Genomic DNA, 19302 nt, shown 5'->3' on the forward strand with positions numbered 1-19302 from the left:
CACCTTGCTAGCAGCAGTGTTTCTTCACATTTCAGTGCTGAGTCAGGTAAAGATGGCTTGGGAGTCTCTGTATCAGTTGTCTCTGTCCAGTACACCTCTGCCCTTTCTCTCTGTCATGCTGCACAAGTGATGCATTGCTGAGGTTTTGACTGTGACAAGAGCTCCTTTATGAATTACTGGGAATAATCCTTTCTCTTAGTTGCACAATAAGAAATTAAATTTATTGGTATTTCTCCGGGGACAAAACAGTAGCTTAAAAATTCCAATTAATTTACCACAGGTGTAAGAGGTCTCTGGTTGCTTTTAAAGGTTTTGCTACTGTAACCTCAATTCCCTGGAAAAATGGCTACTAGTTAATATTAACTCTGGTTTTCCTATAATTTGACATCAAATCAAATATCAATATTTATAAATTTGACATTTCTAATGGCCATGATTTTTGTCCATTCTTTCTGGTGTTGTAGTTCATTAATAATAATTTCTGTGGCTTGTAGACTATTTTACTAAATGAGTACATGGAACTGTCTATTTCACTCACCCATTATGGAAAGGAAACCTGTTGATCTGATGGACCTCTGAACTTATAGAAGAGCCTGTATTGCAAAAGAGCCATTTCATTAAATTACTGATGGCTGTGTTTCAGAAAGATCTCCATCTTGTTGCACAAAACAATGAAAATGGTGGAAGAACAAATAAAGATAGGGGAATGCTGAAATAATAAATAACTTTGACCTTTTTTCCCCGTCTGTTGGCATCTAGTTATTTCCTTTGATCTTCCCTGCCTTAAACAAGCTAATATCTGCCAAGAGAGTGCAACTGTTACTGAATCACTAAGGTCCTATTTGTTCCGCTTGACAGATGACAATGCATTTTTGTCTTTCTACAGAAGCCTAGACTTTGAAAGTTTTCTCCAACAAGAAGCCTGGGTTTTCTCCAATACTAGATTTCTTTTTTCTTTCTTGCCTTTTTTTTTTTTTGTTGTTGTTGTTGTGTGGGTTTTATTTCCCATCTCGTTGTGGTGGTGCACTGCTGGTGATTGTGTCATCATTTTCTGTGAGGTGCTGGTTAGACAACACTGAAGTTGTGTGATTTTGCTGTTCCTTATGATTGTTCTTGCAGGAACAGAATGCTTCAACAGCTGTAGCATATGTTGATGCTTCAGTTACATTATGGTTGGTTTGTGAGTGTCATTTGTGATTGCTCTCTTTGCTGCTTCCTGATTTTTTTGAGCAATTGTTGCTAGTGCTAATTAATCAGTTCTGTACAGGTTTCTTGTATTTGTAAATGTTTAATTGTTTGATAGCTTGATCAAAAGGTTTTATATTTAGAGTTTAGAAAACAGACCTGTCTTATTAAACAATGCAACTTTGAAGCAGAAGCAGGAGATACATTACCAGATCTATTTGATTTTTGTAGAGTAATTGAGACACTTGTTCTTTAAGGGTGCTGCATTTAGTCAGCTATATATTTAAATCTGGGCTATTGAGCAAACATTCTTTGTTCTAAGTATACCTTGTACTTAGCACAATGAGAACCTAATTTCTGATGGTGATCTTAGGTGCTCCAGAGCACAAATAACAATCACAATAGAACTGAATGTTTCGCATTGGTTTTTCGTTCAAATTCCATTGACCGTTCTTGTAGGCTGGTTAAGTCAGTTTCAAAAATTCTTCTCCAGAGTTAGGAGGCTATGTTATGTCACAGAACCAGAGTTATATAAAGCTTGCAAGTCATTCCCGAAAAATGAGACAGAACCTCTGCTAATTTTGAATTTCTCTGATGGTTGGAGTTGATGTGTGCGTGAGGATAAGACTTAGGCCTTGATCCAGGAAAGCACTTAAACTCATAATTTAGCTCATCATGATCAGTTTCCCTGGAGTCAACAACTGCTTCAAATTATCGTGGAAGATACATAGCACAGCCTTATTTAGGACTATATATTTAATACAATCCCTATCAATTAAAAAAAAAAAAAAAGAAGTAACCATATCAGAAAATTCTTTATAAGGATTCATTTCAAGATCATTCTGGTTGTGCATGTCTTTGCCATGTCTGTTGTGGAAGAAGCCACTAGTTATCTCCAAAGTGCATCTTTTACTATAGATGGTACATTTCTGCTATGTAAATGGAATTGTGTCTTTTGAGGGAACCTCTTACTAAGACTTCTTTTGTAGAAGGTCTGAATTTTTGTTAGAATTAAGAAATATTTTCTTAACTGCTGCTAGAAGATTTTGAGAAGTAGATCAGAGCAGACAACACATCTCCAGCCTATAGAGGCTTGTTGAATTAGCTCCTAGCATTTTCCCCTACAACATCTACCATACTTTGTCTCTAGAATATTGAACCTGCTGCTTTGCTTGGGGTCTGCACAGGATATTTGCAGTCACTACCTTCCCTGGTAGTGCTAGACAGTGTAATTATTAATGAACATTTGCTGTCTGACTCTGTTTTTCTAGAGTATGGTCCAGAGGGATGACTAATGGCAGCAGTGAACCACTCAGGTGTGGCTGTAGCTGTGTCTGGCCTGGCAGTGGCAATAACAAGGTCATTCTTGACATCAAGGAGAGAATACAGAAACATGTATAGTAACACTGATTAGTTCAACAACTGATACTCCTTGTGGACTTTTCCTCTTGGACTTCAGATTTGTAAGAATAGGCCCAAAGGTAAACTGAGACACCTTCCTTGTGTGGCACTGGCAACAGTCCAGTGCTCTGTGATAACCTCTGAGTAGATAGGGAGAACCTAAGGCATGCAAGAGGACTTGATGTGCTGATTGCAGATTATTCACAGGTACATGTAGACATTCTGCAATAGCAGAGATTGATTGACAGTGATTAGGGGAGTAAATAAAGCAAAACCATTTACTAGAAGATGCCCAGAAGAAAGTGAGGGACTTTTGCTACCAGTTTCTGGTAGATAAAAATGGGATGCTGAAAGCATCAAAGCTTTTCCAAGTAATTTGGGTGAAGAGTTCTCTTGGCCTGAGGGTCACAGTAAATGCAACTGCTTGACGTGGCAGGGTTAGCATCATCACAAGGACCTTTCAGTTGGAGGATCAGCTTCTAGGGAGGAAATGGGAATGTGTAAATGTTAAAACCAAATTTGGTGTATTTGAATACCATTACTGAAGAGAAATGAGTGAAGAAATTAGGTCATGTCATAAGATTTATTTTATACTTCTTTCAGTTTTGGGGTTAGACTCTACTTTCTATGTACTTGGACTCTCTGGTCACTTTACTGTATGGGTATCTGCATCCTACGTATGTGTGGAGAGACACTGACACAGGGGACTAATGATGCTTCAGACTGAGTCTTTTGGTGGAGATAGTTATCTCCATCAAAAAAGGAGGCTGGTTTTGTTTTGTGGAAGCCACAAAAGATGGCTGATTATTTATTGTCAGTGTCTCAGTGACAAACATAGGTGTGCCATTCATTGACTACTGAGAGCAGGTGGGTCCATTGCTAAGGCAATGGGCAGCAAAGATATTTTGGATAAGGACTGGAGTAGTTTACAGAAATGCTGAGAACATACAGTGAGGCCAGTAGAATTTTTTTCCTTCCTAACTCGTGAAATGTGTAAGATCTTGACATCAGGCATCTGTGGAAAATGGGAAAATAGGCCATCATCACCAAGGTAATTAATCTCTTCTGAGTGATTTGGTGCAGATCCGTGTATTAGACACATAGAATCATGGAATAAATGGGAAGGGATATCAAGGTACCATCTAGGCCAAACCCTTGTTCAAAGAAGGTTTAAATCAGGCTATTCAGGGACTTACCCAGTTGAGTCTTGAACTTAATTGAGTCTCATCCTCAAAGGAGTTCCAGCATCTCTGGACAGCCTGTTCTATGTAAAATGTAAAAAGTCATACCTAATATCGATTCAGAATTTCCCATAGTCCATCTTGTGTCCTGTTGCCCCTTGGACTGTTGCCATACACCTCCAATAAGTGTTTGTCTCTGTATTTTCTCTGTATTCTGTGCTCAGACGGTTGTAGATAGCAGTAAGGTACTGCTGACTCTTTTTGCTTACAAGTTGAGAAGGCCCTGCTACCTGAGCCTGTCCTCATATATCCTGACCATATTGGGATGTCTGGAGCTTAGGAGGACTACAAGGATGTCATGAGGCTATGCAGACAGGAAACTGGGGGAGCCAAAGCCCAAGAAGAGTTTTATTTGTCTGCTCTGAGAATAAATGAGAATAAAAGGTGTTTCTATAAATACGCCCTCCCTCAGCTGGCAAGTGGCCACAAATGCTGTTCCTCAGGGCTCCATGTTGGTGCTGCTCCTGTTCAGCATCTTTGGTGATGATCTGGACAAACTGGGTGCCCTCTCATTCAGTTTGCAGAGGACACCAGGCTGGGTGGGAATGTTGATTTGCTTAAGAATAGGAAGGCTCAGCAGGGGAATCTGGACCCGTTCCTTTAATCTCATAAACAAAACTTGAGAGTTGTTTTGAGAGATTCACCGCATAAATGGATAAGCAGGTGTCTCATTTCTGATTGTGTTTGGGAGCTGAGGCATGAGAATATTTGATCATTTTGAAGATATCTCACCCTTAAGCCAATTGCAAGACATCCAGAAAATAGTTTTCTTGCTAGACTAATGCTAGTGATCATGGTGATCAGCCGGTCCATTCAATTTTTCTCTAAATGTGGGATACTAAGCTACCATTTTACATTTCCCAGTTCATTCTGTTTTTTACATAAAGCTAGGTCTATTAGAAATATTCTTTTAGGATTATGTGTTTGTTATTAAGCATGGAATGTTGCTTAATCTTAAATCAAGGTTTCATTGCCTTTCTACCAGTGAACATCCTTGCTCACAAGTAGTTAACATTTTGTGTAGGAAAGAAGAGAAATGTTCTTTTTTGCTTTTGTCTTTCTGCATCTATGAAAACATCTACTAACTCTTTGAAACATTAGTATTTGCTAATATCTTTTGAGTTTGTCCAGAGTACTCAGGTATTTTGGCCCATTTTACATATGTAGCAAGTAATTTATTCTGTATGAGTCAGGCAGAATTATTTAGTTTTATCCTCTCCCATCTTTGAGGCACAAAAAACAGAAAAAAATGCACAAACTACTTATATTACAAGATGTCTTCTACTCCTCAGAAAAGGGTGTATTTTAACATACTGTTTTCTAATGGTGGATTGAAAAGGGAGATGGTGTCCCATTTAGTTTCAGGAAATTCAGTCTGTACATCTGGGGTCTGAAATTCAGTCTTGTAACTGACACAGTAATCTGCACTTAATCCCAGACTATTACTCTGCCCCAGAAGAGTAATGAAAGGGGAAAGCATTCTGTATTTATACTAGTTTGGACTCTAGCATGTCATTCATTCTTTTGGTAAGTTTCGTGCCCAGTTGAGTCAGGACTAAGATCTGAAAGAGGGGAGAGCAGGCTCAGCCAGGAAAGAGCTTTTAGGAATCTTAACTCTTAAAAACTTGCAGTTTTTTCAAGGGTAGAAAAACTGGCCAAAGGTAGATGGATTTTCAGAGGAATAGCAAAAGCCATTTCTGTGACACAGTGTTTCAGCTCCCTGCCAGATTCAAAGTTCTTGCTCCAAACTCCTTGTTTGCAGCAGCAAAAAGGTTACTTTTTTCAAAAAAGAGTTTCTAGAAATCTCTAAGGAGGTAAAAGCAGATAATTTCCTTCCAACTGGCTCAGGTACTTCCAAATTATTATCAATGAGCTCATCACTGACATACAAAATTTCCAGCTGAATGACTAAAATTTCAGAGTGTCATAAAAAGATGTAAACAAAGTCTTTACACTTAAAATGTCAGAATACTTAACTGAAAAGATGTGCTGACATCCTAACCTAATATTTCTTGTGTTTGCACAGATAATTTCAAAGAATGTAATAGGTCTTCCATACAAATTACAGGTAAAATTGAAGACATATTTAAATGCTATAGATTTATAACCATATGTGTGGAATAATTGTATTCAACAGTTCCCCATTTGCAATAAGAACTATTTTGGCCAGTTTTTTCAAAGCCTCTACTTGCATTTGACTTGTGAAATGGGTTTTCCTTTTAACAGGAAAACCAACCTAAACCAAAAATTTAGATCTAGACTTTTGGTGCCATGGCTAGTTCTAGTGAGTTACTTGGGAGCAGGGGAAAAAAGAAGTATACATCTTTGTATCAACTTAAAAAACTAAATGTTGAAAACTTACACTAACAGCATGAAGCACTTATCTCTCTTTGGAGCCTAAGGGATTTTTAAGCATGCCTCATTTGCCTAGTGGTATCAAGAGCTTTAATTTTTTTGTATTTTTTCTTTCCCCAGAGAAGATTTATAAAGCAGTGGGGTAGATGGTGCTGTTCTCCAGCTGTCTGTCTTGAGGAGTTTCCTCACTGGACTAAACACAACATAATTTCTCTGTAATGTTACTGTGGAATCTTGGAAAAACATAATGTTCCTCCTGTTATGTACAATAGATTCTTCTTTAATTGCAGCAGCTAAAAAAAACTTCTATCTTTATAGCTATGGAACCAAAGCGAAAAAGTTTATGGTCTTTCACTGTCAGCAGGTTTATGGAAAATTTATAGTATGTGCTCTGAGTTTACCATTTTTTGTTGCAATACTTACTAAAACTAGTGCTGAAAATTGCCTGTTTTAGAATAGAGTTTTTCTGTCTTTAAATTTTCCTATAAATTTAATAGCATTTGTGTATATTTATATATTTAATTTAGACATAGAAAAGTATATCTATATTTTGACTATATACTTTTGCATACTATACTTCATATAGTATTTTTGGTTTATCTCCTTTTCCCTCAAACTTCTGCTTTGTCTTGTCCAAAATGCAAAAACATGTTCAGGCTGCTACTTTTTCCTTTAATTTTTTTATTTAAGCCTATGTAATGAACTTATTTTGTTACCATTCTCTGACTACCTTTCAGAACTTGTAGTCAATAGAAAATTATTGATGTTAATGGCACTGGAAATTCTTAAACTTCCTTCCAGTTATTTGGAGAAGTTGAAATAATATCTTCTAAATTTTTAATTATCTGTTTTCTTTTTCTGTTTCTGAGATCACTTCACTGGTTCCACAATATTTTCCATCAGTGGAAGAGGGCTACTTTTGGGTTTTTTTAAGCTATATTTTAGTTTTGAAGTGTTGGACCGATGATCCAGTTGAGCCAAACTGCAGTATGCATAGTCTGCTAACTTAATCTGATCACAGTTGTAATTTGTCAACAAATTAAAAAAAACAAAATGGATGCAAAGTATTCACCAGTTAATTAAAATAAACAGAATTTGCCTTTAGAAACATACCCACATATTTTTTCAGTTGTAACCACAGAGCAGCAGAAACATGATTTAGTTTTATTGTATCTACATTTTATATTTTGTTAGTGTAATCAGAGTAAATTCCACACTCTGGAAAATCTGAGTTGAGCACTGGAACTCCAGCCTATCTATAAAAGGAAAACAGACTGAAATTTTTAAAAGGGGAACACAGGATTTAATCAGTCACTTTCATTTATCTAAACTGTTAATTTTTCATTTCCATGAGAAGTGTAATGCCTGAGTCCTCACTGTTTCATCCCAACTAATTCTCATTGAAAATCCCTCTGTATGAAGATGCAGTTTCTGCTTTGATCTTTGCTAGCATGTCTGTAGTGCTCCTCAGTCACAGTGGACTAGTCCCTCCTACTTCTTCAGTATTCATTAAATGCTCTTTTCTTTCCTCCTTGTGCAGGCAGGAATCTGGATGGATCAAAGCCAAATTTTATTTATATATTCCCAAACTTCAGAAATACAGCAAAACCCCCAATCTATACCTGATCTTGAGTTAGCAAATCTTTAGATTTTGGAGAAGCAGTTCCTCTCTATTTTTATATATCTATTTATCTCCTGTAGTACATGCTCAGCAACTCCAAAGCAATATTAGACTTTGATTAAGGTGAAATACATAGGGCAGCTTGGCTGCAGCTGAATCCACAATAGTTGAGAATTATTAGACCTGAGAATGTAGACTACCCCATTTTGAACACAACATCTGTCTAGCACTGGAAAGGAAGGTGCTGCAGCCAATTCATGTTTTTATTTACTCTCTCTTGTTACTACATGTAATTTAAAACAAAAAGCCCAGAGTGAATGAGACAAGTCCTTCTGTATGAGATCTGCATGGTTTTAAAGGCATACATGATGTGGGGTTTAGAAAAAACAGGTTTTTTCATAAACATTTGCTGAAGAGCACTAAATACAATCGCTAGATACTGTACCCATTCCCATACTCTACTATTTCCATATTCTAGAGCATGTAAAATCTGACATGTAACAGATCAGATTTAAGTGAGTTGTGAGGTAAGTCCTGACCTTTAAGCAAAAAATACCAGGTTTTAGAAACGTTGATCTCATTTTTTTGAGAGGCGAGTCCACAGGTGGGTGCACCCAGTGCCAACTCTAAAGCAGGGTGAAGTAGCAGTGTTTGTTACTTTGGAGCAAGCAGCACATTCTTTACTCTGTAGGACACGAAAGGAAGCAGCCCTCTAGTAACTTTTTGCATTTCATAGTTTCATTATATCTAAAAGCCCATATATAGTAAGCAGAATCAGAGCCTGACTTTTTTTCAGAGTACAAAAATCAAAAATTCAGCTTTTTCATGGGATTCGGCTTGACACACCCCCCACCTCACCCATGCCCTTTCTTGCTGTCTTGCTTTTCTTCCTCAGGAAAGGTAACTCAGACATTATAGGATGCTGTCACAGAGGTTCTCAGCCAATCCCCAAGATCTTTGTGGCACTCACTTTTTTTCCTCTCAGGATGTGTACAAGGCTGTGTGCTGCATGGATACTGCAGCTGTCTGTTGCTGAGCCCTTTCAGTGGGAGGGCTGTGGCTTGTGGAGAGCTGCACATAGGGTCCCTAATTCAGATGGTACACAGCAGAAGTGATGATGGTTCAAGTTAACCCTACAGTATGTTTAATGCTCTTTACATCTGATGGAAATTTTAAATATTTCACTCCCTGGGAGGACACCACTTCCCAAAAATAATTAATGAGGTTTTTAAAAATTGCATGTAAGAAGCACAGGGCACACCCAGAAGTCAACTATTTGTTTGCTCACTTTCTGATTTTTTGGTTCTGACTTTGTTTTTCTGTGTTTTTTTCCCTTCTGCATAGCTATTACACTGGAAGATTTTATTTCATATCAATATATTAGACAGAGCATACATATTGGATAATGCTTCAGATAAAAATTCAAAGTCCATTTTGTAGCACACTATAGAAGTAGATACTTTTTATGGCAGGTAGATTCACATTAATTCTCAGATTATGCAGCTTAATAAGGGATGATGCCTTTTCTATGTATTTCAAAGCACAAAATGAAATGTGTCAGGGTGACTGGCTCAAACTTGTAGCTGCCATTCATTTTAGCCCGTGCAGCCTGGCTGCTGAGAGCTGTGCTTGCTTGCTGTTTTGTGCGTCTCTGCAGATGCACAGTCGCCCACACTAAAAGAACATGCACACACTCATTTCTTTTTTCCTCTCACACTGTCTGGCATACTTTCAGCACAACTCTTCGAAGACTTTCTGAACTGCTGGGTATGGTTGTCTGATGATTATTTTTTTAACTGGGAACATGTTTAGTCCAGTGTTATTTAAACAAGCTTATCTCTTTGATCAAAGTCTACAATCTGAAATTTGAACAGGGTCGGGAGGGTGGCTGGGTGGGTGAGGAAATATATCAAGTACGTAGTTGTGCATGTGCTGATGTCTCAGCTCTGTGCCTGCGAAGGTAAAAACATATATTGCTTCAGAATATTCTTGCAAATATAAAAAACTGGCTATTTTAGTAGGAGTTCTGAAAGCACTGTATTATTTCTAAAATAAAACTGGTTTGAGTGAACTTTTTTTGACACTTCTAGTGACCTGCATGTTCAGTTTTTCAGTTTCTTGGGTTTTTTGAAAGTTGAGCCAAATAACTGTGGAGTTGTTTAAGTATAGCATAGGCTTTGCTAGTATTCAAAGCACACTAGCTGGAGCCCATATATTAATGTATTTAGGGTTGACATTAGCCTATTTCATTGACTGAACCACAGACCACAGCAATGAAGCTGGAGAGCTTGAAACAATTTCTGGAGGTTTTCATTTAGCTCGTTCAGGAGAACTGGTTTGTGCAAAGTTAAAATTATATGGAATGAGATAGCAAGAAGAAGCATGCATGCCACACCTTTTCATTATGTTCTCTCTTTTCTTTTTTTTTTTTCTTTCTAACTATAACTTTGAGAGGCATGTCAGTTTTTTTTTTAAGCCAGTCCTGTTTGATTATTTTAGATTACTTGATTTTTTTAGTTTGATTTCAAAATTCAAGTTTGCTAGGCTTTTGTTCACAAGACTACGAAAAAGAATTTCCTGTATTCAATTTATATATCATGCAATCAAACAACCATCTCCTAACTCTGACAAAATGTAAATGATGTCTATTTCATAATTTTACAGAATAAAAAGAAGGAAGCATAATTTTCTAGGTTAGTCTAAAGCTTTTCCTTGCTTTTTAATGTTATTATAGTGCTCTAGTAACTGCAAGTTGCTGTTGCTGATGAAAGTATATTATAAATCTTCTCTTCTGCATGGGTATCATGCGCACTTTAATTTTATTAGCAGGCTTTATTGACTGGGGCTTGCTCCCTGCAGACCCAGACACACAAACATGCACAGACACACAGAGAGACAGACACACGGACGCATGCTTGCACACACACACACACACACAAAAATTGTGCTTTGCCCTATCTCAGTTACAGCACAGTCCTGCCCAGGGTCAGTACAATGTACACATTACATATTTCTAGCAAACATGAAAATGAATCAAACAGGAGGAGAGATAAGCACAGATAGATTGGAGCCTGCTGAGGAAATAAAAGGCAGCAATCTGACTGACCACTGGACTAGTCTTCCTGGTTGGATTTAGTGTTCTTTCTCTTTAGTTGCTGCAAAGCACTGTACCCTGAAGTGAAAAATGAAACGATCAGTAAGAATGAAGTAACATTTAGACGGACAATTCTTTGGTATAACTCCAAAACTAATTGTTTCTGAAGTGATGTTTAAACCAACGTCGGCACAAGGCAAGGGCTCCTGGCTTGCAGCCAGCACCTTGTAATGCATATTAGAGCAGATGAGGAGTTCCTAAAAGTTAGAGAGAGGGAGAGGGAGGGAAGAAGAGAGAGAGAATGTGCGTCTTCACTGCTCACTCTGCATTTGTTTGTATCCTCCTCCTTGCCGAGATTAGAGGAATACCTGTGTAGTGCTGCTTTATTATGATTTCTGCTGAGCCTCAGAATAGGTTCTGGTATTTTTTTTAGGTGGACTGCCAGCTGCCGATCTCGCTGTTGACAGTAAAAGCAGATATGTTCCTTGCTCACTGCCATTAGTACTGACCATGACCCTTCACACCAAAACCTCTGGAGTTACCCTGCTGCACCAGATTCAAGGCACTGAACTGGAGACACTGAGCAGACCTCAGCTGAAGATTCCCCTGGAAAGATCGCTCAGCGACATGTACGTGGAGACCAACAAGACAGGAGTTTTTAACTACCCAGAAGGAGCCACCTATGATTTTGGTACTACGGCTCCCGTCTACAGCTCTACCACGCTCAGTTATGCCCCTACGTCTGAATCTTTTGGGTCCAGCAGTCTGGCAGGATTTCACTCCCTGAACAGTGTCCCGCCAAGCCCGGTGGTGTTCTTGCAAACGGCACCCCAGCTGTCGCCCTTCATCCATCATCACAGCCAACAGGTACCCTATTACCTTGAAAACGATCAGGGCAGCTTCGGGATGAGGGAAGCTGCTCCTCCAGCCTTCTACAGGTAAATGTTGCTTTCTTTCTTATTTAAGCAGATGATCTGAGAAAATTAGAATGTAGAAATCTGTTATGCCCTAATATTTGCTTTTTGTGCAAAGGAGCGTGTGATTTAACTGAATCATCGATAATATCTTGACCATAAGAAATAGCGTAGAATAAAACAAACTGTAATTCTCAGCCCACTGTGACTGTAAGCTGTAAATTTTGAAAATCCGTATAAAAACCTATCAGATAATGAGTATAAATATTTCCTGGGAAAACATGAAATCATAATTGATTAAAGAATGGCAAATGACCTCAGTGTTGTAATGCATTATAATACTGTCTGAAGTAACTAAAAATACTTCCACCATCACAGATTTTTCAGTGTGAGTGGTTTGTTCAGCTCTTAGATGGTAGTAAGAGTATTTTTCTCCTCTGTCTTCCTTTGCAGTGTGAGAAGTGGCTTACATAGGAAGTTGTTCAGAAGCACTATATCCTTCCTAATCAAAGTGTTAGAGTTGACTCAGTGACAGTATTTCAGTCAGCAACCACCTTCCTGAGCTATCCAAAGAGCTGTGTGCATATTAAGATGCATTTTTCAGTGGAGGGTGATATATATTAACTGTAAACCTGGCATGCTGCTTTTCAAAAGATAAGGCTTGTTCAGCGGGATTTTTATTATTTTTGTCCCTCAGTAGAGGCTTGGTTCATGTTTTCTCTTTTTGGTCTGGCATAGAAAGACTAAAGAATTCTTGAAAGGGGGAAATAAATTTCCGTGGTTTAGATATTTATTATCAATTGTGAAAAACATGACATCTTTTCTTGAAGTAAGTGACAGAAATGAATAGAATTATGGCTTCTAAAAAGAAAATCATACATACCTATACCCACGCTGTTAGCGTTTTGTGCAGTGTTTATAGCATAGTTTTGCAACAGCTTATTATATTAGGCTTCAGTGAATTAAAGTGAGCAGATGTATTTTTATTCTGAACTCTGTCATTCTCTGTTAATTTGAGAGATACAGGTAAGTTTGTTAGAAGTGTAACAACTCCGAAAAGATAAATCAAGCAATTTTTTCCATGTTGAAGGCCAGACTCTGCTAGGCTTATTTGCACAATATAACATGTTGCCATGAACAGCAACGTATGTTCTGAAGTCTAACTCAGCCAGACTAAGAATCTGGCAGTAAAATCTGGTCCCAGAAAACAAAATGATTGCACTTTTTTGCAACAGATTGGGCAGTTTTGGGGAGCAGGCAGAATAAAGACTGGTGAAATCATAGATAATGGTTATGTTCAATTGTCCAATACAGTCATCTGCAAACTGAATTGATTCAAACAAAATTCTTTTTAGTGCAACCAAATACAATACTTCCTGGAAAAATAAGTACATGTCAGAGCATAGTGATCTTGAATTATTACCAGTGACTTGAAAGTTAAACTGCACTTTGTGCTCGATTAAAATACTTTTTTTACATGAATGTCCCATGCAAACCTATGGTGAAAACTGTGTAGGCAACCTTATGTATGTAAACAGTTGAGTAGTGAGTTTGTGAAGTTGAAATACACAGGCAGAAAATGTTCTACAGTCAGGTATTGTACTGCAGGAGGATTCAAACCTGAGAATAACCCAGACACAGAAGTTGCTATGGAAATTATGTCCTTTTAATTTTTTAGCTGTGAATTGAGATGATACCATTCAAAATAAAATAAGGTACTTTTTAAGTTTAACTGCTTGAGCAAATGTGTAAGACCAGAGCTGTATTCCCCTTTTCCTGACATTTCTGATCAAGGTTGTGTGTCACCCTTGGGGATGTGTATTAGCCCTTTGAAATTGCTGAGGCTTAATGCAGCAGTAATTAGGTGAATTTATGATCTTGGATATGCCAGAAGGTTTATCTGCATACAGTGTTATACAAATGATTTAATGGCCCCTTCCAGCCATAACTCTGTGGAACGCATCTTATGTGGTAATAAGAAATGTGTTTCAAAGTGCTTGCTATGATTATCTTTTGTTAACAGGCATAGTACTGTTCAAATTAAATGAATAAAAACTTTGCTTTTTTGCTTTTCATTTTTGTCAGGTCATATTTACAAAGTTTTCACCCTCACAACACTAAACATTAGGTCTTCTTGTGTTTTGGCATGAGCCCAATCACCGGTAGTCTGTTAAAAATAATTTGAATATGTGTTCACTGCCTAGGAAATTTTTAAATATCTAGCCATTTGGTTTAAGAATAAGTTCTTTATAGAAACTTCCAATTTGCTTCATTTATTTGGCTAGTCTCATTGTCTTAGCTTAGGTTATGGGAGAAAAGAAAGCACAGGGCAGTATAACCTGGCAATGAATAACTTGATGCTGGAGATTGAAAGATGTCTAACTACCAAAATAGAGAATTTCTGGAACAGCCTACCAGTAGGAGTGGTAAAGGCAAAAAGTCTTGTAACATAAGTCCTAAAAAAAGTTATAATGAATCATGATTAGTTTGTGATATGGCTGCCTGCTTCTATGAAAAATTATGTAACAGTAAGTCTCCTCTGCAATTCTCATTTACCTTTCTGTGCAACTGAATTGTGCTATTTGTCTTTTAGGCAGAAATATTTGCATTGCATCACACTATTCTACTCTGAATTTGACATGCAAATGTTGCATTCAGTGATACATTCAGTGATATCCAGGACAATAAATAAACGTTATAGGTTGGAGCTGAGATGATATTCTGTTCGATACTTGGACAAAATGTTAAAAATCTTTGGTCACAAAACAAAGAAATTACTCTGTCTGATAAAGAAACTTTTAATGTCTTTTGAATTTGTTAGTAAGTGTTCAAAATTGTACTGCCTATAGACAGATACGTATTAATAGGTGTATAACTATATGTCTACTAATTCTGAAGTTATATTTTGTCTTTCATATAGTGACTCTTTTTCCAAAAGAGTTAGTCTCTTGTTGTGAGATAATGGTAGGCTTCTATATTTAGCTGAAGAGCATAATGATACATGAAAATAATGATTTTCAAAGAATGCAATAAATATATTAATGTCCCTTCTGATATCTCTAAATCATGAGGCATCAGAATTTGAGAAATGGAGAAAAAAGGGCTTAATTAACTCAAATTGTGTTGTCTATACACAGACTTCTTTTATGTCTGTTCTTGTGGCTGTTTTTATAGGTAGCCAAACTAAAATACCTTTTTCTTGTCTGACATAGTCAAATTTCATTTTTTAAAAATTTTGTTGATAATTTTTAGTATTTTTTTTAAAATTATTAAATACTGACTAGTGGTTGATAAGTATTACAGGAAATCTTGTACTCATGACTATTACAGTAAATTAATGGAAATTTTGTTTTGTTCTTAACTATTGAATTTGAGTTCAGGTAATTTCTGGTTATTTCCTCTCAAATATTTTCAGCAAGATTTGATCCACTCAGAGAAAAACCAAAGCTTTCAGTAGCTAATTTACCTCAGTAGATTCCTACAAGAAACAGCAGAACATACTTTTTGCTCTGCCAGTGTGCCATCCCACTGAGTCTGCACTCCTCAGATCTGAAGTGAAATCATGCATATACTTAAGGTCCTTTGTAGCCTGTCTTTGGTGCTGGTTCCAAATTTGGCCAAAAAAAAAAAAAGGAAAACTCCCTGATGAGAAAACCGTCTGTCAGTCTGTAGTGAGGGACAGAGGCTGGGCAAATCAGTGTACAAACAGAATAAGAGTTTAATTTCTCCCTCACTTTCAGTGGCTAGTTTGTATCTTCTAATACTTCAGGCTCTATGTTTAGATTAATGTTATAAAGTTATTTGTTTAGCATTAGCCCCAATTATCATACTGCAATTGAGTCTGATGTTCTAATCAATATGATCACAGCTTTAATTTTAATGCTTGCTAAAATTGAGAAAGGTTACAAATGTAGATCAGTCCCTCCCCTGTTGTAATTCGTAAATCCATCCATCCAAAAAAACAGTTGCATTACAAAATACGTAAACTTTGTTAACCTTGTCTGATTCATTATGAATTTTTCTAGCTGTTCATGTGGAGTTCTAAATACAGAAGATTTTTTTCCAAATTTTAAAATCTAAAGTGTTGAAATGAATACAAAGTTCAAAGATGATTTTTCTTTTCTTATTTTTTTAAATGTAGCATAAAGTATTTCATAACATAGAGTATGATGTAATGTAGTGTTTTGCTTTGCTTTTTTTGTTTATTTTTCTCTAAAACGTCAGTCTGCTCAGAGGTTCCTCTTGAACAGTTCAAGTGTTCAGGCAATTTCTTCAACACTTGGAGTGTTCCTGTTTTCAGGCCTTGTACTGGTACTCTGACAATTTTGCAGCAATAGGTGACTGTAATAAAAGAGACAGGAAAACGGAGTCATCTCATAGACAGTTTCTTATCTCATGGAAACATTGTAAAGATAAGCCCATTAAATGTTCTGAGATGCTCACACATGACAATTATGAGGGACTTGTGCAAACCAACTTTAGTGTTTCTGCAGCCCTTCTTGGAGCACGTGCTGATGCGGATCATGCTGCAAGTGTGCTTGCACCATAAATCTCCAATCCACACTGTTGAGGAGCACATGTGATATGTGCCTCCTTGTGCCCCTGAATACGGGCAGACAGTGATGGAAGGGGGTAAAAGAGATTTTATGCTTTCTCATTACCGTCCTTTCTGCCAAGGTAGGGAGGTGGATCTCACTTGTTCTCTCTTCTCATTGAAGAAAACTTCACTTCTGCTGCAGGTTATTTTTTGCATAAACCACAGACGTAGGAAGTGCTTCATATATCGAGTCCTTCCCAAGAGGACTTGAAATCTGTGTCTAAACCCATGGTTATTTGGACAGACTGTGTGAATGGGGTTCATCTGGTCAAATGTAGACACCCAGATCTGTATTCATTTTTCCATTCCTTAGGCATCTACTGCTGTTTGAGAGGCCAGAAGGTCCCGTGGTTCTAGTAGATAGGACACAGGACCTGCTGGGTAACAGAACTTTTCTGGAGGAGGAGCTGTGTGTCAGTGAGGGTCACCACCTGGAACACCTCAAATGGCACCAAACCTGCACATGGACCCCCTTCTTACTCTGAGACACAAAGAGATGCTGAGAACACACATTGTCTCTTTCTAGGGCACCTGATTAAAGTTGACCAAGTGCATTAGACTCAAAAAAGGCAAGTTCATCTTCCTATATTATATAAGATGCCTACATTCTATTCCAGATAGCTACTGGATGAAAATGGATACCCAGTGATATTCAAAGTTACGTGAAATTATTCCCACCCATACATCTCCTGAAAAGAACCAAAACAATCATGGTCTGTAATATTCCTTCCCATAGACAGTGCATTATGTCCCTTAAGAGGGAGATGGGGAATTGACTCTGTGTCACTGGCCTTGATCACTCTTGCTCTGAGGCTATTGAAACAACAAACACTGCTGGCCATATCTGCTCTGATATGGAAAGCATTAGTTGCTGGCATCAGTTCCTTCAGCAATTGCAAAGTGAACATCAGATGCCAGCATTTTTTATTAAACCAACAAGATAGGCTGACCAGATCTAAGGCATTGCTCCAAAAAAGCACAAGAGAATAGTCTGGCAGCGGAAATGCATCCACATTTCCTAAAAAATTGAGATTTTGGAAATTTTTGGTTTGATATTGTTGACAATGAGACACTGAAATGAATCATGAGCTCCCTGGTCTGTCTGCAGGGAATTTTCTATTATCTATTGAGGCATCAGAACAGAGATTAGAGCAGAGATGCTGTCCTTCAGCATTCTCACTTGAAGTGCTGTTTTCATTGCATTCATTGCAGGGACTGTTTGTAAAATTTGCTGTACAGGGACAAGTCACATCTGAGCCTGAGTGGCCTTTCCAGTGACTTGCAAAAGGTTATAATTTACCACAGCTCATTAGGAACTCTGATCAGTGTGACACTGGGCAAGGCAAAGGCATTTCTGCTTTTCTGCCAAGCTCAGATTCCAGTTGCTGGGAGGCTTCTTACTTCATCTCACTGAAAATATTCTTGTGCAAGACTATCAAAGCATGAGTGATACCTGTTAGAGACAAGGAGATCATAAATCTGCAGGATAACATTTTTCCTTGATAAGATATTGATAACAACATTGGGTTCAGGAGTGATCTAGGCATTTTACTTTAACCCTTTAATAGAAAAAGGGAGTATGGTCCTCAGAAGACAGAGAGCTTAAATATGACTGTCCTAAATGTAAATCCTATTTGATACATGTACATAACAATTGCAGTGGTCTTCCAACCATTGCAGTCTTAACTAAGACACAACAGCCAGCACCTATCTAAATAAGACATAGGAAAAGATGTCTCACTGCATGGAAACCATTGGTAAAAGTGAAAAATAGCAGTAAAGACTCAAAGTTGAGTGTAACTAAGAGGACTTCTTAAAAAAAGCAGGTGGTGACTAACAGTGAACAGCCATGCATGTAACCACCAGTGGATTGTCTACAACCTTTCAAGGGTGCAGTTCCCCTCTTGTTAGGCAGCATGGGTGGAATGTGTCACATTCTGGTTCCACGTCCCTCAGTGCTGTCAGCTGCCAGAACTGACCTCCCCAGCAGCCAGGCAGCAGAACCAGTGCAAGGTCAATGTTGGGTGCTACTGGGGAGAGACTTCTCCCCCTCTGAGGATGACAGAGCAGAGAGCATCAAGGCAGCACCGGGCTGCGTTTAGTGCCTATGCATTTCACCTTGCATTCATAAGCCATGTGAGTAAACAGTCTGGGTTTTTTTCACATTGATCATACTGTCTAATTAAGGAAACTCCTTTTAAATGATTATATAGGGAACACCTGTATTCTTTCATTGAAGATTTTTTTCAGTTTCTCAACAATCTGCCATGCAAATGTCCAGTGCAAATTTCATTGCTACTTCCAGTCTTTTCTCCCCCTTTTAGTACTTGCTATTGTGCAGAAACAGTGCTTTGATCACTGCAGCCTACTTCAGTACTGATCTGGGCTGCTAAAAGATGGCTATATAAAACTTTATAGGACACTACAAAGGGTACATCAAAGCTGGAAGAAGAAGGAAGGGAAATTTACTGAAACACAGGAAAAGGCTCAGCTCATGATAAATAAAAATCACTAGGAAGCTGCTGTGCAGAAAGCAGCAGCTGTAGTAGAAAATGTGGCATGATTTAGGCCCCAAATCTTAAATCACAAGGCTAGGAAACTCACAATAGCTTTCCAAATAGCCTTCACTGTGTTTTTTTGCATATAGCTCTGCTAAAATTGGGATGTGTAATACCTACTGCTTTCTTTCTATTTCCCTTCCACTTTTATTTTCTTTTTTCTTTTAAATGTAATTCAGGCTTGTGAGATCTATTAATTCAAAAATCAGTGAAAGATTATGGAAACTTGGGTTGAAAGGGAAGACTAGTTCCAAGTCACCTGGCATGGGCAGGGACACCTTTCACTAGAGCAGGTTGCTCAGAGCTCCATCCAGTCTTATCTTGAACACTTCCAGG

The 19302-nt window shown here is 37.9% G+C and overlaps 1 protein-coding gene across 1 annotated transcript in view; it reads left to right on the forward strand.

The window, feature by feature from the left end:
• The window catches only part of ESR1 (estrogen receptor 1), a 158071-nt gene that overhangs the window by 40380 nt on the left and 98389 nt on the right, over window positions 1-19302 (forward strand). The window contains 1 exon segment of the mRNA XM_064708184.1: window positions 11331-11835. Within this exon segment, the coding sequence (XP_064564254.1) occupies window positions 11331-11835 (505 nt within the window).

This window comes from Zonotrichia leucophrys, chromosome 3 (assembly GCF_028769735.1).
Source record: "Zonotrichia leucophrys gambelii isolate GWCS_2022_RI chromosome 3, RI_Zleu_2.0, whole genome shotgun sequence".
Lineage (NCBI taxonomy): Eukaryota > Metazoa > Chordata > Aves > Passeriformes > Passerellidae > Zonotrichia > Zonotrichia leucophrys.